Source organism: Notothenia rossii (assembly GCF_949606895.1).
Source record: "Notothenia rossii genome assembly, chromosome: 4".
Lineage (NCBI taxonomy): Eukaryota > Metazoa > Chordata > Actinopteri > Perciformes > Nototheniidae > Notothenia > Notothenia rossii.
The window spans coordinates 25,539,050-25,562,151 of record NC_136902.1 but is presented as its reverse complement, the minus strand read 5'-3'; the positions used below and the strand labels follow the sequence as shown (position 1 = coordinate 25,562,151).

General features: G+C 41.8%; 2 protein-coding genes across 4 annotated transcripts; one reads left to right on the top strand and one right to left on the bottom strand.

The window, feature by feature from the left end:
* Window positions 1–459: 459 nt before the first annotated feature.
* stac3 (SH3 and cysteine rich domain 3) lies at window positions 460–6,370 on the bottom strand. Its single transcript, XM_079674498.1, has 13 exons — window positions 6,029–6,370; window positions 5,188–5,228; window positions 4,736–4,814; window positions 3,809–3,962; window positions 3,589–3,686; window positions 3,444–3,504; window positions 3,275–3,372; window positions 3,066–3,135; window positions 2,046–2,095; window positions 1,860–1,942; window positions 1,661–1,712; window positions 1,384–1,521; window positions 460–1,016 (listed from the first exon to the last, which is right to left on the bottom strand). The coding sequence occupies exons 2-13, from the start codon at window positions 5,193–5,195 to the stop codon at window positions 909–911; spliced, it is 999 nt and encodes a 332-aa protein (XP_079530624.1). The 5' UTR covers window positions 5,196–5,228; window positions 6,029–6,370; the 3' UTR covers window positions 460–908.
* Window positions 6,371–7,950: 1,580 nt separating this feature from the next.
* mbd6 (methyl-CpG binding domain protein 6) lies at window positions 7,951–22,611 on the top strand. 3 transcript variants are annotated; one of them, XM_079674495.1, is made up of 13 exons: window positions 7,951–8,193; window positions 9,151–9,374; window positions 10,227–10,366; window positions 10,573–10,675; window positions 11,279–11,450; window positions 13,302–15,605; window positions 15,922–16,898; window positions 17,141–17,249; window positions 17,424–17,563; window positions 17,894–18,643; window positions 19,199–19,251; window positions 19,445–19,511; window positions 20,901–22,611. In XM_079674495.1, exons 3-13 carry the CDS (start codon window positions 10,251–10,253, stop codon window positions 20,970–20,972), a joined length of 4,863 nt encoding a protein of 1,620 aa, XP_079530621.1. In that variant the 5' UTR covers window positions 7,951–8,193; window positions 9,151–9,374; window positions 10,227–10,250; the 3' UTR covers window positions 20,973–22,611. The 3 variants fall into 3 exon arrangements, with proteins under 3 accessions (XP_079530621.1, XP_079530622.1, XP_079530623.1); XM_079674496.1 differs by having other exon boundaries at window positions 7,951–8,566; XM_079674497.1 differs by lacking the exons at window positions 7,951–8,193; window positions 9,151–9,374; window positions 10,227–10,366; window positions 10,573–10,675; window positions 11,279–11,450 and adding an exon at window positions 12,284–12,414.
* Window positions 22,612–23,102: the final 491 nt, after the last annotated feature.

Sequence of the window (23,102 nt, the reverse complement as noted above, 5' to 3'; positions counted from 1 at the left end):
TGATACTGTGAAAAATCAAACCTTTCATGATTTTGGATTACTTTAGTATTAATTCAATCGTTCGCACATAATTTTTTGCTATTTCCTGTTGTTAATACTGTACTGCATTTCCTTCAAGTAGAACAGCCTAAGTATTTAGGTAATGAATCAGTTGCTTTACGTCTCTGTGACCACATGAGGGCGCACCCATCAAGATAAACCCAAACTAAAATAATATATTATTGTCAAGCTTCTCTGGTTTTACTATTTATAGGTATGTTTGAGTAAAATGTTTTTTAAAATGTTATTCTACTTTTGTTCTACTTTTCTCTATTCTACTGACAACATTTCTCTTTGTTGGAATCCAACAGACACTGAATGGAAAGCTGTGTGTGCGTTTGGAATGAATACAAGGCTTCAAGTTGCAATAAGAATCTGTGTAAATGTCACCAGTCAAGTCATAGATATGATCAGACAATACTAATTATCATTACAATATTTATTAGACAGATACATTAATACATAGCAAAATATTTGATTCACATACCTAATCAAGCCATGTGAATGGTCCATTAGCAGTAATGTTAAAGGTGATTTCTATAACAGTATTATTGATTTATTCTTTATGCTAGGATGTCCAAGACAGTTCTCCTAGTAGCTAGAATGAGCAGGTTCTCACTTAAAGCATCTGACTACATTACCATGGTTTCCACAAAAGGCCCATACATCACCTGAGTGTGTCTTACCAAGTTATCAATGTACTATTCATTAATCTCCTATGCTTAATTTGGTATCAAAAGCACACATACATCACATATCTGCTGCATAAAAAGAGCCATTATAGAAACGATCAGAAGCATCGTCCTAATGCTGTCCGAGCTGTGCTGATGTTTAAAGTGTTACAGGCTCTTTCGTTGCATGTTGTGTTCTTATGTCACAGTGATCTCCTCCAGCAGATCAGCAGGGAAGTAGCCCAGCTTGCGTCCAGTGCTGACTTTCAAGTAGCCGCCTTTCTCGTCTCCTTTTTTCACCACAATCTGAAACACAAAGTGACAGGAGTTAAACTAAACATCTCAGCATCAGTTTCAACGTGACGCATCCTCACAAAGGATTCCACACGTTCCGTTTTTACAGTATGTGATCAGAGAGATAATGCATGTTGTTTAACTAAACACACAGCTATTATGCAAAATCAACTTGTTCATGTCTTTTATACATAAACATATAAAGAGGTTCGGCAGTTCATTTGCATTTAAAGCTACAGACCCAGAATCAGCTAAAGCAGCCTGCTACAATGATCCATTTGGTTTTTTGAGCCAAAACACTTTAGAGACATGTTTTGTATAAATATGAGACCTATAATAGATTGTTTAAAAAGAGTAGGGGACCTTTACATGCAGTTACCTGATCTTTCTTCAGTGTGATTTGTCCCATCTCTCTGTTCCCTACGAAGGAGCGCAACACCTTGAAGACTCTCTCTGATGCACGCACTTTTATGAGGTAGTTGGTGGGGAAGTAGCCCGACTTCTCACCCATCTTTCCCTGAAAATAGAGCAAGAAGAAGAGTTCACCCAACAAGTACGAAACTAGGGTATGACTGAAACTGGTTTGCCACAAACTGAAAGGGCACATTTAAAGAACCCAGCTAAATAAAGTGAACTAATGATGAAGGTGAACTCACCCTCCACCACTCTTCATTGGAGTCATCCAGCACTGTGATCCGATCCCCAGGGCTAATACATAAACACACACAATACATATATTTCATCTACATTATTATTATTAAAACAGTGTAGTTTGGTGAAAATCGTGATTAATAAAGAAGATACAAATTGCAATTTAACCTCATGTTGGGAATAATTTGCATGTTTTAAACGTACTGGAAGTCGAGGTCGTCTTTCTCGATGGCCTTGAAGCGGTAGAGAGCCAGGAAGAAGTGAGTCTGGCTGAACGTACCCTTGCTCTGTGGGCGAAACACATCGAGTCATACAGCTGGGGCAACAGGCACACACTTTTAGCTGTTTGAGAGTAGAGATCGAAACATTTTAGTTGATATTTGTTCCCACCTTGTCCTCTGCTTTGTGTTCTCCTTTCTCCTTCTTATCATCAGGCTTCCCTGCAGTGATTGGACATCAGTCATCAACAAAGCCAGATGATGCAGGATATACTTACCATGTTATTATTCTCTATTTCAGGTATGAGTCAAGTGTCCTGTTGTGAACCCAGAAATGTTGTGAACCCCGAAATGTTGAGTACACGCAGTTTCATGTATACAATTATACAAACTGCACATAGAAACTGCAGATGCTAATTTGTATATGTAGGGCACTTTTCACAATTAGCAACATGTGCATTTATTAGCATGACTTATAGCCGTAGGAACAATAGTTTAAAAAATGGCCGGGCTGATTTGGACAATTTTGGAGTGGTTCGGGGGTGATTGAGGATGCTGAGTCACTTTCTGACGTTTTCAGAAAATTGAAGTTTTAACCAGAAAATGTCCATATTTGTTCTCTCTGTGGGCTGATTTCTATGCATTTTGGGTCGATTTTGAAGATTTAGGGGACCCTGGATCATTTGGATTGGACAGATTGGCCGTTTATTTGAAAAATATTTGTCCACAGAGATAATCCCAACACTACTCATTGTAGTCAAAATCATCCCGCAGAAAGAACAAATATGGCCACCTACTGGTTAAAATCCTGAGAATGTCAGAACAGTAAAGGATTCAGCATCCTCAAAAATACCAAAATCACCAAAAGTCATTTTTTAAATTGTTGTTTACATAGGCCATAATGCCGTTTATTTTAATTAACGTAACTTATGCTTATTTCGCAAATTTCCCAGCAACTTAGCATCCGGCACTTTAAATGTTCTGGGGACCCGTACTATACATTTCAAACATATAACTTTGGTATACTCAACATTTCCAGGTTCACTAAGCTGGCCACTAGAATATATAAAAATGTGACTTTTGAAAGCTTATTTTTCTGCACCAAAAAAAGGAAATCCATGTTGGTTATATAAATATGCACACATTGTTGGCAAAGTACTGCAGAGACCATCTAATGGTATATGATTTGTACCTTCTCCTCCCTCCTCATTCTCTTTGGGCTGTTGGTTCTCCTCTTCCTCTTCCTCCATCATCATCATCATCTAGAGGAAACATCTTGTAAATCAGGACAGTAGCCTAGCCATATATCAAAAGGTATATTTGTTTTAACGCTGTTACAGTATGTCTGAAAATAGTTTTGAAAGGTTTTGCAGTTTTATTAAAGATGAATTGAACACTTACATTTTTTTTGTCATTTTCATTCTTTTTGCGTTCCTTATTTGCCATAATGACACCGACCCGCAGGGTGTCAAAGACCGGGTCGTTCCTGTTTGGGTTGTCTGGTCAGCAAACATTCATAATTAGATATTTCAACAGTTAACAGGTTAAGACATATTGTGAGTGCACTCACTTGGATCTGGGATGTCACTGGTGTACAGCGGGGAGCTGTAGGCCCTCCTGAAGCCAGGAGGCTGCAGAAGAAAAACACACACTGAGTCCAACCCCTTTAGTCATGAATACCAGAAGGAAGTCAGAGAGAAGGACGCTTTACTCACAATTTTGCCAAAGCACTTCTGGAACTCGACATAAGACTGGCATGAGTGGTGGATGTTAGTCTTGCAGTTTTTACACCTCAGAGCAAACTTGTTGTTCACTAGAAAAATAAACATTGTGTCAGTCAGACATCACATTTGGGCATATTAAACATCACAAGTATGAGAAATTGATCGTTGATATTTGTATGTATGTCTTTTCGACATCATTTTGAATACATACAGACTATCATGCGGGCACAGACGTCACAGAACTTGGGTTTTTTGCAGTAGTGGTCCTTGAACTTGTGGGGTTTGTCGTTGATCCGGATGACAGGAGGAGGAGGTTCTGGCTCCTTCTCTTCAACCTCCACCTCCTCGTCATAAATGAAGTAGACCTGGACACACAAGAGGACATCTCAGTAATTGCAAAAGATAAACACCAGGGCAATGTTTCAATACTTCCAGGGAAGTATTGATAAGAATGAGGAAATTAATTGATCAGAAAGGGACAGTGATTATAGGTGTCACATTTGTATGACAGATTTTTAGACAACTTGTGATACTCTTGTGTCACTTTTTACAACTGATGTCCATGTTTGGTACATTCATGTTCCATATTTTGAATTATGTAGAGTGTTTGGTTTTATGCTATAGAAATTGTTGATTTGAAAAAAAGGATGTTCCCATCAAAATAAATGATCCGTCCAGAGTCAGTATATGACACGGCAAAAGTCATACTGCTTGAAGACATTTAAAAATTGATTTGAAAAAATCCAGATAAAAATTCAGTTTATATGGCCAACATTCAATAAACACAGGTATTGATCGCATGGGTAAAAAAAGGGAATGAATGAAGAATACAATCAATACAATACAAATATGTGCACATGTTGTTTATGTTATGTGATTTTTACAATCTTTCCATCCTGCTGTTCAGTTCCTACTTTTCAGTGTGTTCTAACTCTACAAGAATAGACCCCGTACAGGTCAGCCAGCAGTGTCACTTTAACCCGCAGTGTTAAAGACAGAAGAACTTGAACTGAATCCTCATCATTTTCTAATTGACGCTGCACTGCGTTCCTGTCGCAGCTGTTGCTATTTTAAACCAGCCGGGGAATCCCCCCCCACACTGCTAACAGTGTGTGGGGGGGGGGGCTCTGTCACTCACTGTGTCTCCATCCTCTCTCACAAAGTTGTCAGGAGCGGGAGGGTTATCATGGATATCCAAAGAGTTTTTGTCCTCCTCCCTGATACACACAACACACACACACACACACACACACACACACACACACACACACACACACACACACACACACACACACACACACACACACACACACACACACACACACACACACACACACACACACACACACACACACACACACACACACACACACACACACACACACACACACACACACACACACACACACACACATTCTTCATTATTTATTATTGGAGTTTCCTATTGATCATTTAAAATGACCACAAAGTATATGATTGTTACATATCAGTCAAATTGAGGCCTGTGGGTAAAGCGAAGGCAGGCTATGTTTGGCAAGCATTACGTTGTATTGCAGAAGTCATTGAACTGATTTAAGAAATAATACTCACTGGTCCATGATGTTTGGTTAATAATGTCAGTACTTCCCCACCTAGAAAGACACAATTATAAACCAAATAATGTCAAGAGCTTTGCGGGTAAATAATATAATAATTATTGCATTTTTGAAGCAGCACAGTTGAAAAAAAGTGTAGAGTAGATTGCGTATTGAATAGCTAAACTTCTGTATTGTACCACTTTATCCTCAAACATGCACAAGTATATTTACTCATTTCAACATTTATAAGGCTCTATGTTTTGTAAAATTACAGAAGCTATGAGCAAATGTTTAAATGTTCATAGAGCCACCTGTATTAAATATGTCACAGATTATATCTATAGAATTAATATTTTGAATGTTTTTTAGTTCTGTATTTTGTCTTATTTTATACATTTGTAGTAGAAAATGATTTATAAAAAATATACACAGCAGAATTACAAGTGGTGCTTGTATTGTTGAAATGATATTAACACACACAGGAACATACAGCCACAAAACACACTTAAATCCAGGGTGTTTTTCTCTTGTCTACACAGACCCATATACTGTAGGCTACATGTTCCCTTGTCAGCTTGACCCAAACTATTCTCGGGTTGTGAAATTCAATCTCATCACAGCTAAATCTGGGTGCGAGTCAGGAAAGGAAGTTCAAACTCTTGGAAGTATGACAGTAATAAAAATCAAACTTTATCAATAGTGAAAACATTCAGAATTTAGTAGATTGTCAGCTAGTATTTAAAGCTTCATTTTGCTGCCTCTGGAATCAAATAAATCAAATGTCCTGCTTTTTTAATCGAAACATATTTTTTGAATAGAAAAGCTCAAACATTAAACTTCAAACTGGAACATACCTCTTTTGAAAACGTAGGAAGCTCAGAGAAAAAAAGACAACATCCAGTGTGGGTAAATCTCACTGGGAGTCCTTCGGTCCTTCACCTGCTGACGAAGACTGGAACGCATATGATCACAGAGTCTAAAAAGCAGCCGCCTCACTTCTGGCCCTCAGGATTCTGCGTCAACACTTGGGCCCTTTCTTTATTCCCTCTTTAGCCTCTTTAGGTGTTTTCCCAAGTGATTTGCAGGCTGGGTTGTGATTCATAGTGTTTGTGGATTTATCTATAGTTTTGTGTGTGTGTTTGTTTCTATGTGTGTGTGTGTGTGTGCTAAACTGAGCACTCGTGTGTCAAGCTGAATGTTTGCAACAGCTGGGAACTTCAGAGTGAGCCCCGATGACGAGGGGAAATCAGATACCTTCTCGCCCTCTGTCTTCATGCTGCTCACTGTCCCTACTTCATCCTTTGGAGACCCAGAACAATGCACTGTGTGTCGCCTTGTATTTTAAGTATTTATTCCTGTGGTAGATGTAAGATATTTCATTAGATCACATTGAAAATTATGTGGTTTTAAGTGGAGGTATCAAAACACTTTTCTTTTATGAGCATGGAAATGTGCCACAAACAATGTGTTTAAAACTAATGATTTAAATGATATTGAAGGTAAGAGAGGATTAACCAGGAGTCTTGCGTTAAATGAGCTGTTGGCCCATGCAGATGCAGGTTTTAGACAGGGCTGCTCGATTATGGCAAAAATCATAATCTCGATTATTTGGGTCAATAATTGATATTTCACAATTATTAAAAACGATTATCCATTTACTTTGAAAACATCAATTTATTGAAAAAAATGTGAACAGTATGTTTTTAACAGTTGATTACCCTGAACTTTAAGTATAATTCAACTGAAAAACCAATAAAAAAAAATAATAAAAAAATAATCGTTTTATTTAGATTGTTTTCATAATCGTTGCAAGCCAAAATCGTAATTGCGATTAAAATACGATTAATTGAGCAGCCCTAGTTTTAGATATTTCTTGGACTCATTGAGCCCTATAAGAAATATCTAAAAAATAAGACTCAAATATTCGTAATGCATTGCATTGCTGCATGGAAGCCTTTGGAAATGAATGATACTTTTCAATGAAAGAAGTGCATTATTTTCAATTAAATATTAAATTCCCCCCACAAAAGGAGTTGTTCTTGTTGTTTGTCTATTTAAGTAATATTGGAATGGAAAACTGCTTAATTTTCATGTGAATATTTATGTAGAAAGAAGAAGCATTGGATTAAATAGAATGAGGAGTCTTATTTGTCCAGAGAGGTCAAAGGACAACAAATCCAACCTATACTAACTTTACTGTGGTAATATATAAAAAAAACATTTAAAAAAAAACTATAATCTAGATGCCCTTCATCCAAGAGTAATGATTCGGGTGACACCTTATATTAATGCTCATATCATCCATGATACATTTATATTATTATTGGATCCCCTGAGGTTCTGGGGCTCATGACCCTTTCCTGCTTTACTAATAATTCAATCTTCACTGGTCAAACCAAACATATACAAACAAGCAAATAACGTCAATGCCTTGAGAGACATTTCTATATGCATGTAAATCTATTTTGGGAAACCAAAGATGAGAGTATGCTCTCAGTACCCCTTTTTTAGAATGTGATTATGCATTAAAAGTTATATTGTACACACTAAAATACATGTGTAACTGGGTAGGCTTTACAAATAATGTCTGTATTTTTGATAAAGGTTGTGTTATCTGGGCTACAATTGCGCTTACTGATGCACATGAGCCTATCATTGTGAGCAGCAGAGATGAATCATGGGCCTGCTATTATTCTGTCATTATCATGTCCTCTATCAAGGAGCTCCGCACTGATGTCTGTCTGCACTACAAAGGTCCCGTTGCATGTTGGGTACAATACTCCCTGGGCGCTGTTTGCGCATGCGCGACAGAAAACTCCATTATTTTTTTTGCTCGGAATCTGTAAGAAAAAAAAACAGTGGGAAACTGTGAATTTGGGATTACATGAATCGTTAAGGTTGTCGGAATACATTTGAATGCTAGTCGGGTTTGCAGAGTGGAGACCAAAGCAGTGGCTGGATAACTGTGCACCAGGAGCGGGACATCCTACAGTCTTGTTGGGACACTCTCCAGAATCAAGTAAATTTCAGTCAGTTAGCTCTGATAGCCTAGCTGCTAGCGTTAGCCCCGAGATCCCAGGCGCAGTAAAATGAAGCGTTATTGCCCTTTGTTTTTAAATCGGTCTGGCAGACGTTGCATAAACGCTGAGAACTGATTGAGCCTGCTTATACGCAGATTGAAGGATGGGATTGTTCATTTCACGGTTATTTAATGAAGTATTGTCCGTTTTCAAAACATTCTCTGGCTAGTCCGTTAGCTAGCCAGCTAACTCTTGATTCTCCCGCGAGCCAGAAAAGCGAAGAGTCCAAAACTTCGCCACCACAGAGAGACCACGACCAGAGACAGGCTGATAGGTCCTGCTAACATTAACCGTAGCTTACGCTGTCATTAAGTAAGTGCAATATGTTGATCAAATTCATAGTGCTTTTTGCAAAGTCATATTGTGTTTGGCTCGCTTCTGGAATAGTAGCTAACATGCAAGAGTTTTGCATCGGAGTGTTTTGTGCGCCTGACAGCTGTCACGACAACATAGTACAAAGTAGGATAGCCTGCTAGCTTAGCTGTTAGCCTAGCTGCTAGCCTGCCGTGGACCAGTCGTGCAGTTAATAAGATATTGTTATGCATACTACAGAGATGTCGACTCAAGCTCAACTACAATTTCCATGAAGATTTTAATTTTAAGCGCTTTCCATGTTGGTTATTTGTGAGCATATATTTTGTTTGTTGGAAAGGCAGCTGCTTATATTGTAGCTAAACATCCAGTAGACCAGGGGCCTATCCAAACACACCCTCCCACTTCAAAGTAGCCCCAGCTTGCTCTGAAGTTGTATTATTTTCGAGAGAGTAATGCATCCGGTGTAATTACTTTTATTAAATGCTTTGATTACATAAACAGCAGAAATGCTTAATGACATGAGCTGTTTATCCTGGCTGTGCCTGTCAGATTACATAATCCACCTCCACCTTACTTTGCAGGCTCTCCCATCTTCATCCAAGATCCTACTCTGATGTGAACTGAACAAATAAATCTGCAGGAGTCATCCTCTAAATTGAAGATCTGATTTATAGCTGAGGAAAATCCAGCTGTTTCGGCATCAAGTCAGGTTTTACTGGCAGTCTGTGCTTCTAATCCACAAGCATGTACATTGGACAGTGGACACCCTAGCAAAAACAGATCGTGGCTTCTCAAAGATGACAAGGTAAGCTAAATATGCTTTAATTATTTATTTTAATGCATAACCTTGACAGCCAAGCAAAATATTTGCCTTGGCCACACCCACTGGTAAACAGTTGGTACAATATTTGGGTTTGAAAATGCTAAAATGTGTTGAAGCTTGAATTGTCAGGAGCTTGCACACATAGGTAAAATAGTCAAAGTTGTGCATTTTGCCAGGCTTTTTGGGGACATTGAGGACAGCTGGAAGGTATAGTCTATGTCATTGATATTGAAATGATGCGTACATTAAATGATCAGCCTTTGTTGAAGCATTCTTCATAATTCTGTTCAATGTAGACTGAAGTCATAATTTCCCGCGTCATCATTGAGTGTTGTTTAGTTAGATAAATGTGGTGCGCACACATGCAAGTTGGAGCACTCAAGACTTTATGCAGAGACATTCGTTCATGCGTTTTATGCATGCATGTATTTATTTATTTAGTGACAAAATGTGAGGCCCAACAAACTACACTGACACTAGCTATATTTGCACGTGTGCTTTCATTTTAAAAGACGTTCAGCTGGAGTGGGATTGTTGGCCGAATAAAGAAACTTGACTTGACTATTTTAAGCCCTGATAAAGTGTCCTTCCAAATTTGTATTGAAATGTGATGCCGACTATACAATGAAACTACTGCTATTACTGATGCTGTTGGACCTTTTCATTCTGTTACTTCAAAAATAAAAGACAAACACATTCAAACAATTTAGACAGCGACAATGACTTTTTAAATACAAGACAATGATTATCTGCCCAAAGGAATTTGTAATAATTTAAAGAAAAACCCTGGTGTCTTTTCGTACACTAATATTCACATTTTGCTGCTCTTCCAAGGTGCTGGCAGGCCGCAGCTACAAAATGATGGGAGGCAGTGAGACTGTCAGTGGGGACAAGGATGGGGTCCACACCACTGCAATACACGTCCCCATCGGCTGGCAGAGGAGAGTGGATGGCGGGCAGGTGATCTATGTCAGGTGGGTTGGTTCAGTTAAAAATAATTTCTCTCATACAGCAGTCAGGCTGTCTGAAGCAGTGATGTAAACAACAACAGCTTGCAGTTTGGCCATGAGTGAAGGAAAATCTCAAGTCTCAATGAGAATTTTTAATATTGAGATCTATTGTTGTTCATATCTTTTCTTTGAGTTTGCTGTAAAAGTTTGTCTTTTTCTTCTGTCTGTAGTCCTAGTGACACTGCCCTATGCTCTCTGGACGAGGTCAAGACCTATCTCTTGATGGATGGCACCTGCAAGTGTGGTCTTGAGTGTCCAATCATCATCCACAAGGTAAAGGAGGCCAATATGCTTTATATTCATGTATGGGTGTTGTCTAAGTGTGGTTACACAGACAACATATATACACTGTTGGAGAGTTGATTGTGGATCTCTACACAGATTTTAACATCTTGACTTCTCTTCAAATTCAACTGAAGTGTGGTCGGCTAGTTATATTATTCATTTGTTTGGACACTGAGGATATCAATACATGAGTTTTGATATTGCTGTAGAACACTTACCATTACAAGACATTGTGTTTCCATAAAGAAACCATAACATTAAGTCAAATTGATGGTGATATCTAAGTAGCATGGAACTTAGTTGCAGCACTGGAAGGCTTTCGTTGCGAAGGAGATGCAGACATTTGATATTCCCGCATGTATTGAATTAATTACCCATGACAAACTTTTTGAATGAAGTTTGTCCAACTGTATGGAGTCATGATCAACCTTTAAATGTGTGAGTGCACATAGTCTGCAATAAGCCATGATCGGTGTGTGACTAATGAGTGCAATCCCCACTGGTTCCCTTAAATGTCATACATTTAATGAAAAGTTATGCAAAGATTTATCTCAGAATTGACTAAACCTTGTGTTATCTTGCATCCTGCAGGTTTTCAACTTCACTGTGGGAGTGAAGGTGGAGCAGCAAAGCCAGCCATTAGGCAAAGCTGAGCAGGACATGACCAAACTGTGTAATCATCGCAGGAAAGTGGTCGCCATGGCAGCTCTCTGTCGGAGTATGCAGGCCTCACAGCTGCCCTTTGCCAACCTTCATCATCCAGGTAACACGCTGCTCCTGTACCTGTCACACATTGTTTAAAGGAACATAAACCAATTTATTAAAAAAAGTCAACAGAAGCTGATCAGCATTATTATTTAAAGTTTTACCTAGTACAACAAAATCATCATTTCTGAAGTATATCTTTGTATATTTGGTTGAATGGGCGCAGTTGTAACCATATGTAGAGGGCTGCAATGGGACTAAGATCTCACAGGTCCCATGGAACCCAACACAAAAAAAAGTATTTAATTTATGAAGTTTAAATTAATTTTGAGATTATTATTGGTCTTTACCATGCATTGTTAAATTGTCCTCCAGTAAACCACATGCCTGAAATATAGAATCAGATGTTTCACTTTAGTTTCTTGCTCCTCGCTCTTTCGTCTCCCATTTCCTCTTTGTCCTTCTCTGAAGTCCCTCATGTTGGTGTCTGTTGTACGGGAGTCAACCTCAGTAATCAGAGAAACCGTAACATGATCCATATCCATGTTTAAATAGACCTCTATGGATTTAGCTTGAAGCAGTAAGAACAGAAAGATCCAAGTGTTTCTAATTTCACCGTGGAAAGGGGCAGACATACCGCTGAGACTGTTTTTCATAGTGTGTGATCAGAAACATCGTAGGAGTACACGTGATGGTATGGAGGTCTCTGTCAGAGAAGTCAGCAATAGGTGGAATTCCTGCAGTGGCAAGTGAGTGTCGGATTTGAAAAACAAGTGCCAGACATAGCCTTTAAAAACAAAATAAAGTTTTTAAATAATAATAAATGAATAATTAATGCATTAATAATAAAAATATGTTTGGGGCTTTTTGCTGCTAATGTGCAGCCACAGAGACAGGGAAGGGATAGAGAGAGAGATGTGCAGCAAAGGGCTTTCTGCAGTAAGGAGCCTTTGTACACGGTGTGTCCGCTCTACCAGGTGAGCTTCCGGTGTGCCATGAAAACTACTGATATGTTCATAACGGTAATGTACTGCCTTGCTGAAACAGAAGACATTAGGCAAAAATCACGTGCTGTCATTTGTGATCATTTTGTTTGCTCAGATGATTTGTCTTGCTTAAGTTTATATCCAATAAAAAAAAAAAACTCAACTTCCCGGTTTGAAAGGTGAAGCCAGCATGATGAGTCTGTAATCTGTGAAAATGCTCTCTGTGATTTCGTCTTAAAACTTTAATACTCTCTCAGTGCGTTTTTCACTTCATGATTATTATTGAAAAAAATGTGGTTGCCATAACGATTTCTTCTTCCGACTTCGGTACTTTGCTTCACCCTCTCGTATCGTCTCTGCTTAAAATAAAGTGGTGCCGTCACTGTGACTACATTCACTTTTTATCAATTTGTGTTTTTATAACACAAATTGTCTAAAGTGCTCATACTTTATTGGGAAAATAACAATCACATTTTGACAATGAACACAGAAGATCAACAACCATCATGCCATGTACTAGGTTTATGAACGAAAGAGGTATTCAATGATTGATATTTTCCACAATGGGCTCTTTAGAAGAGCAATGTGTTGCATTCTGTGACACCCACTTTGCTTTCACATGGGACCAATTGTATTTTGTGCAAGTCATGGCTAATGAAAGGTATCTGTTCTTCTTCTTGTGTTTGTAACATTTCCATATATGGTCGTTAAGACTGATAATGGCCTCAAGATTGCACACCAATTACATCAAGCATCAACATGCTCCTCCTGAGCACTCAGATATGGCAGACTTTCAATTCTCAGTCATTTTTGAATAGACTGTATGCAAGACCTTTTATGAAAGCAGAGAAAGTGACTTCACCATAACCCATATTTCCTGGCAAATTGAACTAACGACGATATGTGTGTGTGCCCACATCCAGAGATGAGCAGTGGATTGGACAGCCGGGATTCGAAGCGAGTACTGTTGGAGCGTGAAGAGGACGACCATGGCATTTACCATCATCCCAAACTCCGACCCCACAGCAACCTCCACATGACCCCCTGTGCCAGCCCCAAATCCTCCCACCACTTCATCTACCCCTACAATGGCTCCTCCCCTGTCCTTCACACAGGCTCAAACTCTCACCATCCACTAGACGCTTTGAGAAGACTCCATCCTTCTTCCTCCTCCAGCTCCTCCTCCACCTCCTCATTCCCAGCATACAGCGCTGCCCAGAGGTCACCCCGCACCCCCACACCTCAAGGTCAAAGAACGCCCAAAACCCCCGAGACGCCGGGCTCACCTCGTCTAGGGCCCCTCTCTTCACCTCCACCCTCTTCCCCTATGGGTGGAGGAGGAAGAGGAGCACAGACTCACGCTTATCACCCTCATGGTGTCATTGTGGGAGGTTCCCCCCTCTCTCCGTCTCCCTCCCTCTCCCCCTCTATCTATAACATGAACTGTGTGTCTCCTCACCAGCGCTCCCGCCACCCTTCAGCCTCTCCTTCCCCCATCTCTGATCAGGGCGGAGGCTTCACAGCGGCGGCAGCAGGAGGACTGATGGGAAGCAACTTGCATCAGAGGAGGAAATCCTCCTCTTCCTCTCCACACTCCCCTCTCCCAGGTGGCTCCCCAAACCCCAGCCCCCACTTCCCCAAGTACAAGCTGGAGGACATCTTGGAGCAGTTTAAGAACTCAGGCAACAGCAGCACTAATAACCACCACCTCCTGATCCCTACTAACTCCTCATTACTGACCAACCAAAGCAGTAGCAACCCTCTCTCCTCTAAGCCCTCGAAGACCACCTTGAATCCCATTCAGAGCGCAGGACCACCAGGTTTTGGGTTGAACTCCGCAGGGACTTCTAGTTTACCTCTGGGGCCATATCTGAACCACCACCATCACAGCCATCAGGGAAAGGTGCCCCACCCGGCCTCTTTCCCTGCGAGCAGCCTGCTCTCCGCTGCTGCTAAGGCTCAGCTGGCTCACCAGATAACCCAGGGCTCAAAGGCGGAGGTCTTGAAGGAGGCACAGCAGCAACAGTCATCAAAGGTAACAAACAGCACTTTACATAACAGCCACTCCCCCTCCTCCCATGCTTCTACTAGGCCTCTCCATCCCTCCCTTGCAGCGGCGTCCTCCGTCCTTTTCCCTCCCTCCCACTCTCTGGCCCAGTCCCTGGCGTCCTCCTTGCCCCACCTGCCCCCCATGGCAGAGCGCAATGCGTCGCACAGGAAGAGGCAGCGGCGATCTCCCACAGTGCTCAGCATGCTCAGAGACACCCAGCAGCTGGTTAATGGGCCGCGGAGGACCTCACCGGGAGACGCCATTTCGGCTACAGTCATCAACCTATCATCCTCTGCTTCCTCTACCTTCTCCTCGCACTCCTCCTCTACCTCAGCCGTGCAGAACCAGAATGCTGCCATGTTAGAAAACCATCACCATCTCATCTCCGGGAGGACACAAAGGCTCCCTGGTCCCAGACAGATGGCCCACCTGTCCAGAGCTCCGCGACAAACGGAGGCTCTGGATTTCACTACAGGCTCGACAACTACCCCTCTTGGTTTGGACCCTCCAACCCAGCCTCTGTCTGCGCTGTTGCACCTGCTCAGTGTGCAGAACGCACAGGCCTCTGCTTCTGCTCAGGCTACTGAAGGAGGCAGACACACTCATAAACAAAGCCCCAGGCGCTCCCCATCTTCTCCCGCCCCTCATTCTAAGGTGAGGCACCCACAGACTCGGTCGCCGTGCCGAACCGGTAACACTAATCCTCCCCTATCGGTGCTACAGCCTCTTTCTCCCCCCCCCTCACAGTACAGATCAGTGCAGTCTCCATCGCGTCCTCAGTCCACTAAATCCAGTCCTCTACACAGACATTCTCCATGTTCTACAGCGCTGTCCAACTCACATTTAGCTTTACACAACAGCAGCAGCCCGTCTCGGCATATGTTGCCGATTCCCTACTATCATCCAACTGAGCATCACATTCCTACAATAGACTCTCTTTCCCAGACTCCATTGCGGGAAACGGAGATGGGTAGTAACAGCTTATCTACATCAGAGGACCTGAGTCATTCTCAAGACAGTGTTTCTATGGCGATACCCAGCTCCCCGAAGCCTCTTGATCTTAGCAACCATGTCCTGGCCCTTCTCGCAGCATCTTCCACTGCACCCCCGGGGGAGGGGAGCTCCCCCGACCATACCACTGATGTTGTGATGTCTTCCCAAGGAAACCCCACTGCAGGTGAATATATTTTTCTGTTTGTGGTCTTGAGAACTAACCTTCATTTGATTGGCATGTTGAAGAAATAGGGTTAATCATAGTGCGAAACACTTTCAAATATTAAGCATTGATATGAATTGGTGTTTTCCCCCCTATACTGTATGTTATTGCTTCCTTGTTAATGCAATGTTATGTAGCTAACTGTCTGTCTCTCGATGCTTTACTACAGTTGATTCTTATATAAAACACTGCACACTGCCCAGCTTGAGATGCCTTTTATAAATGTGATTGATAAGACAGCCTGAACAGAAGTACATGATTTGTGTCTCTGTCACAGGAACAGAGGAGTCTAGATGTGTGGACCCGAAAGTGACCAAACCTCCAGCAGCCACGAGCCCTGGACCCCCTATCTCCTCCCGTCTCGGGGATAATCCCAGTCCTCATACACCTTCAGGGGTGGGCGACTCCACCTCTCACTTACCTCTGGCAGAGGCCTTCCCATTCATGAACCAAGAGCAGCTGCTTCAGCTGCTGTCATCCACAGGAGGTCTTCCATCCCTCCTGGACCCTGCAGTCCTGGCTTCATTGCCCCTTGGGGGGCTGTGGTTGGGAGGGCAAAATGCACAGATACACCCTGCCAATGCAACATCACAACCACCACAGACTCTTGCAGAGCAGCATCATTCAGAGCAGCAGCAGTTACTGATGCAGCACCAAGAGACGCAGGATCATCATCAGAAGCAACAGCACATGAACACCAACCCCCTGTTCCCCCTGCTGCCCTTGTTAAGCGGGGCCCACGGGGAGCTGCCTCTGAACCTTTTGGGCCTGCTTAACCCACTCCTACCCCCAGGCTCAACTCATACCCCAGGACAGGATTCTGATTTAGGACTATCAGAGAAACCAAGCCTTCAGGCTCTGCTGATGGCCTCCTTGTTGCTCGGGCAACAGCATGGGCCTTTGTTACCTCTGTCTGGGCTGGGTCAGTTGAGCCAGGTGAGCCTGGAGGTTCCTCAGCACATCCCCAGCTCTCTGGAGGGCCTCACCTTGGATAAGACCTCCGGGCTCCTGGATCCATCGGCCCTCTCAGCCGCGGGGCTCCTGGAGGGTCTCCTCCCCCTTCCCCCAGGAGCTGAAGGCTCTTTGCAGGCCCTGCAGTCTCTGCTCCTTTCTGCCGCTCTTCCTCCTCCCCACGCAGCCTTCCTGCCCCTCAGCCCTGCCCTTCTCAATGCTGCCCTGAGCTCAGCTGAGCTCCACCCGCACTCCCACACCCAATTAGCTCCTGCACAGCAAACCCATCATACCCAACCTCAGGTAGGCTCTCCTTTCTCCTGTAGCTGCTTCCTCTGAGCTGCTCCTAGTTCCCCTTCAAAACCTTTGAGCTCATTCCACTGTTTTCCTCAACTCAAATATGTTTTTCCCTACATTCTTTTCAAATCAAGGCCTCCTAAAACTAATTATTGACTTTTTATTTTATTACTTTTTAACTTATTTTTGTATTGTATTTTCTCCCCTGACCCTCTAACGAAACTCCTTTTCGGTCCTTTACTCTACAGGTACCCACTGATGCTGGTGTTGACACCCTCATCCCTCTATCCCTTCAAGGCAAGGACAACCCCCTCCTCCAACAGTTACTGCCCACTCTGCTTAACTCTGCCCTATTAGGTGAGTTGGTGCCCATCCTGTGTAACAATTGTCTCTCATGAGTCAGTACACTAGGAATAATCGAAGTTATACCAGGAAAATCAATGAACTGCTCTCAGTAAATATACTTCAAACGATGGCATTGTTTAGCAGTAAGCCATTATGTGAGCTCATCTCTGAAATGTGTCTTTGCAGGAGATCTTTCCGCCATCACAGGCCTCCACAACATGTTGGGGATCGGAGCAGGTTCCCTCCTCCTGCCGCAGACCTCTGCGTTGGGCATGCCTCTGCTGCATGGTCCTGATGGAGCCATCAACCTGCTCAATAACATACAGGTAGGTAATGAGTATGTAGTGGATAATCATTAATCGAACAGCTTCTTATTTACAACCCGCCATAATCATTGCAATGCAAATCATGTGGTAATCGCATTGTCTGTCCAAATCTTTCAGCCCTAATGTGCCAAATACATGTATTAAACATAACATTTAGTCAAACGTAAAATAAGTATGTAATCAGATTCCCAAATGTGAACAATTCTTTTTTTTCAACGTTCTTTTCTCGCTGGCCCATTACATCATTTCCCAATATGGTAGGAAATGTTGATAATTAGCTTTTGGATTCTTTGTCTGTTATTGATTTTCTTACCTCGTGTGTTCCTCCAGCTAAACCTTGCACCACCATCAGAAGGAGAGAAGCCAATGCCCTTACAGGAAACGCAAAACCCTTCCCCACAGGAAGACATTCCAGCCAATCAGATGGCTCCCAGTCCTGCTCGGGTTTCAGCCCCTGCACAGGGACACACCCCACCCCCACATCGGGGCTCTGAGGGCAGGTCTGTCATCGATCCCTACACCTCTTTCATGGACACGATTTATACCTCCTTCCTTCAAGTCAGCGCTAAAGAGCAGGAAGGCAGGGGCCACATGGGGCCGTCTGACCCCACTTCACCCTTCTGTGCCTTACCACCCGTTTCTTTCCCCGTGGAACATCACACCCCGTCCACCTCTGTCCCCACTCTGCCCCAGGCCAGTGCCCCGGTCTCCCTCAGCCCCCGTCGGGCCTGTTCCCTGCGCAACCCAGACTTATCCAGACTCAGCTTGGAAGCAGCAGCCCATTCCCCAGCCCAGGGGACGCCCAAACCCACTGAGGAAGGCTCTACGTCACACTTACAAAGGAGACGGGCTATGGTAGGGGGACACACTCACCCAGAGCCTCCTCTGCCATCTATATACCTAGAGGAGGCTAAAACAGACTATACAGGGCAAACTGCAGCTGTGTGCCCCTATGTGGAGGCAGGGGTAGATAGGCAGGGGCATCTTCCCCACCCGGGGTACCTCAGTCCCAGGGATGGGTGCAGTGGGAGGCCCAACGAGGAGACAGCTGGGATCTTGATGCACACCGAGCAAGGAAGGGTGAGTGTTTCCTCTAAACTTTATAAAAAAGATGGAGGCAACCTTTTGCAAGAGTCTGACCTGCAGATGATGCTTATCTTTATTCCTACGTGATATAACTGACAGCATTTACAGAAATGTCTGATGGATAATCGAGGCGGATGCTAACTTGGTTCCAACTCTACGGTCCCTTCTTGGATTGGGTTCACTGGGAGGATCTTCTTAAGTGTCTGTTGTCCTAATGTTTTTAAGGCTGTTCCTCCTGGCGTATGACCTGCAGTTATTACAAATGATGGGATTTATATCTTCTACACTCGCTCTGAAGAACATCACACCGATTACTTTTCTTATTGTGCCATTCTGTGAGACATAAAACCAATATGTGTGTGAAGTATACCTGCAAGGGAATCAGATATGTTTTATATATGTTACTCTAAAGATCTTTATATCATAGTGATTCTGCACAAATATCGTACTGAGACACCAGACTGCATCTATGGAATAAAAGAGCAATGTAGCATCAGGATTGACTTATTAAATGTCTTCTGATGAATATTTCTGATTTGACCTCCCAAGGATCAAGCTGGAGCAGCGGGTGGAGCCAGAAGAGGAAGGAAAAGGAAACAAACGTAAGCGGTTTACTTCTCAGACACGCTTTAGAATTGCCTGGAGAACTCAAGTTCCAGTCTCAAGACTTGGCTCTGTAATGAATCAGTGCGTTAAGCTTGTTCTGATATTTCATAATAACCTGCCGTCAGGTTGAAAGTGATTTCATTGTGCGGTAGAGAGTATTTATGTGTTTCCTCTCTTTGTTTACATCAGGCTACAGAATGTGTTAGAGGACTTCAGAGACATGGATGCTACAGCACTAGAGGAAACCAAGGCTACGGTAAGACCCCAGCCCCCCCTCAGACCTGCAGACCTGTGGTTTAGTCAAGCACAGGTTCTTAATAACCCCTAGCTAGTATTATGGAACTGTTTTGAGTCTGACTATTTCCAAGCCTCCTGTCTTACATTTAGACCTTTTAAACCACAAAAAATGTTGATGTTACTACTACAGCTTATACCCATCCTATGACTTTCCCTCTAGCACCCAATGAGGTTCACACTTGGTCTTGACATTTATTAAATTGATTTTCACGAAATAGACATGTAGGTTTCCCTTCAGGATTAATTAATAACATGATTGATCTCTTAGCTTTTCATGTCGTGCCATCATCAACTCCAAATTTGTATTTGTACTTTGGTTAAAGGTGGGGTAGGTAATTCTCTTCAGAAACACTTATATTCCATGGAATTAACATCCCGATAGCAATGAATACATGAAATGCTTTGACAATAAATACATTAGAAAAATGTCATCTGTGGAAGCCGTGGCGCTGTAAAAAGCACGACCAATCATCTGAGCCGGCCCGGCTAAAATAACTGGATGACCTAACTGCCTGTCAGCCTTCCATCTCGTGCACAAACTTATCTCGTGCCCTCATTTGTCATGTGCGCGTTCGTGTGTGTTGGAGGAGGGGCTCTGTAAGGAAGTCTGAAGGAAGGGGCAGATTTTCTTCAGCTGCGTAGTTTCAAATTCTAGAGCACTCGAGCTGGTTTCTCCATTCTTACCTACCCTAACTTTTAATAACCAAATACCCGCAAGATTTTTCACAGCCTCAGTTTTCATTTTTATTCAAATTATTACTAAAAACAAAGATAGCCAACAGGATAAATTCACCTGCCAATCAATAGCATGTTAGCATTGTTATTGTGAGCAAGTTTTCCTGCAAGTAAGCATTAAACTAGCAATTGCTCCAAGTTCATGTAAATCCTGTGTTTTCATGTCATCAAATGACTGCTGTACAAATGTGATTTACATATGTAAGAAACTAAATGAAAGTGTGAATTAAGGAGCTTTCCATAATACCACATGTAGGCATTTGAAGATATACAAATTAAATGTCACGATTATCCTGACCACAATACTGATATTCCTCCCATAATCACCCCAAGTATGCTTATAACTGATCATTGCATAAAACATATTTAAACTGCTCGTCCTTACATTTTGCTCAGACAGAGAGGACCCACATTGTCATCATAAAATTGTGTATTTTAATCCAAAAAGTTATGAGTTCTTCTTGTACACGTTGGCTAAAGTGCTTAAAACTGCAAAAGCAGACCCTGAGTCAGTTTGAGGAATAGCAATGATTGTGCAGTTCTGACTGCAGTGGTAAAGTCTTTCCACTGCTGGGGGGCTGCTCTGAATGTATTTCTCTGTTTCTCGCCGCAGACGGTGCTGCTGAAGCCCGAGAGGTCGGTCCGCGGCAGGAGGCGACGAGGCGCCAGGTCTCAGAGGCAGTGATTGGTGGAGGGAGCTGTAAGTCAGCTGTTCACCAATCAAAGGCGGCCAGACGCCTCACTTTCCACCTCCATCTTCACCACTGTTTGAAACTTTATTTTATTGATTCAACTGCACTAATATTATGCTGTTGTTATGGCAACCACGATGAAAAAAAAACATAGGAGAGAGATCTAGTCTGAAAGGTTAATTTATAAGTAAAAAAGGTGAGTGAATACTTTCACTACTCTTAGTTGTAGTTCACAAAATAATGGTTGCTTTACTTTGTGATCGGAGATCTGTTAATGATGGTTGGTGAATTATATCTATAGGAAAACACAAACATACAACTGTTTTCTTATCAGTGTATAACTGTGAGTCAGGAATAAGCCCAACTACTTGAATGAAACTCTGTTGAAAGTGTGTACGTGTGTGGATGTGTGTGTCTATGTGTCTGAGTGTGTGTGGACAACAGTGCTGTTGCTGAGCCTCTCACTGTCCAACGGTTAGGAAACATGTCATTCTAGTCGATGAGACCCGTCTGTAAGATAAAGGGTTCTTTGCGGAGGCACACAGAGGTTGCATTTCATGGAAATGTTTGGAAGGTTTTCAGAAGGTGCTGGAAGAGAATATAAGAAGGAACACACTTGAGTTTTTTAAAACTTTTTCCCATATAAAATATGTTTTATATGGGATAAGCCAAGGATATAATGTTCACCGTGTCAGGTTTCATGATCAGTTTACATCAACCAGCGGTCACACAGAAATGTAATCATAATTTCTCGTGTCCTGTGAGATGTTTCGTGTTAGTACATCACTTATTATTTTTATCGAGAAAACATTCATTTAAGAAATGAAGTCCTTTTGTACAACTCTTAGAATCACGTCATAGGTCTGGAAGGTCAGAGAAATGATGTGAATCGGACACCAGCCACAAAAATTGAATGTGGAGCAATTCAGAAAAAAGGTAATTTGTGGTTTGCTAACCCACTGTCACATGTTGTCAGTTGTTGCTGAGATTCATTCAATGTATCTGTGGTGTGATGGAGAATATTTATTATATCTGTCAAGCCAATACTCACCCAAGCTTCACTCCTCAGCCATTAGATACATGTCTGGAAAATATATTACATTCTGAACAGAAATATCAGCAGGAATCACGAGTTAGTACAAAGTTTAGTATGTCCTTTGGTTGGTTGAACAAATGGCTGGAAACGTAACGCACGGGGAGCGACGACGTCTTACATGTTGGTGTTTTTCTGTGGATTTGGAGTGAAATCCTCCCTCTGTCTCCTCATGTCACTGTTTGAGCTCTCCTCCACACACTGCCCTGCCCCAAGAGTACTGGCATCTCTTGCTGTATTTAAAAGAAGAATAAAGAAAAGTGAAAAAGAAAGCAGATTATGCAATTTCTACACTTGGAGATTTGTACATATGTATAGTTAATGTGTTTTATTTTGATTTTATATTGTTAGAGAAAGAGACAAGAGAGAAAACAATGAATTGTGAATTTTTCTGGGAATTGTAATTAAGTATTTTTCTCATTCTACCCTTTTCTTTCAATACTTATGTTTAAAAAGACGATTCAATTGTGGACTGTAGCTTTCTTTTTTTATATGGGAGTCTTTTTTTATTTAATATTAAACTATTTACAGAAAATGTACCCTGTGTTGATTTCTATTCTGAAAAGGATGTGATAAACTTCGTTAGCTTATAGCTATCTGAAATGTAATTTTAACCCACCCATTTTTAAATAAGGATTTTATTGAACATGGTGCCGTTGCAGCAAAAAATGTTATCAAGAAATATGTTCTTATTGCCCTTGGAAGAAGTCTCGTATTTGCACTCAAGTAACATTACTTTTGAATATACACAATTTAAGGAGAACAACATATACAAGTTTACTCTACTAACAGTAATATAAATTCAGTTTGCAGATAAATCTTTATCTTTAAATGAAAACTTAAATGTATGATTATTAGAGAGATATGTTTTCTGTTTATGTTCTTTCTGTTAATCGTTTTTATCAAGATATCTTTTAAATAATGTCAGCTTTTATTATAAAAATTCCCTTTAATTAAAAGATCTGCTCAATATCACAACATTATATAAACAAGCATTTGGTTACAGAAACATACGCATATGTTTTGGTTA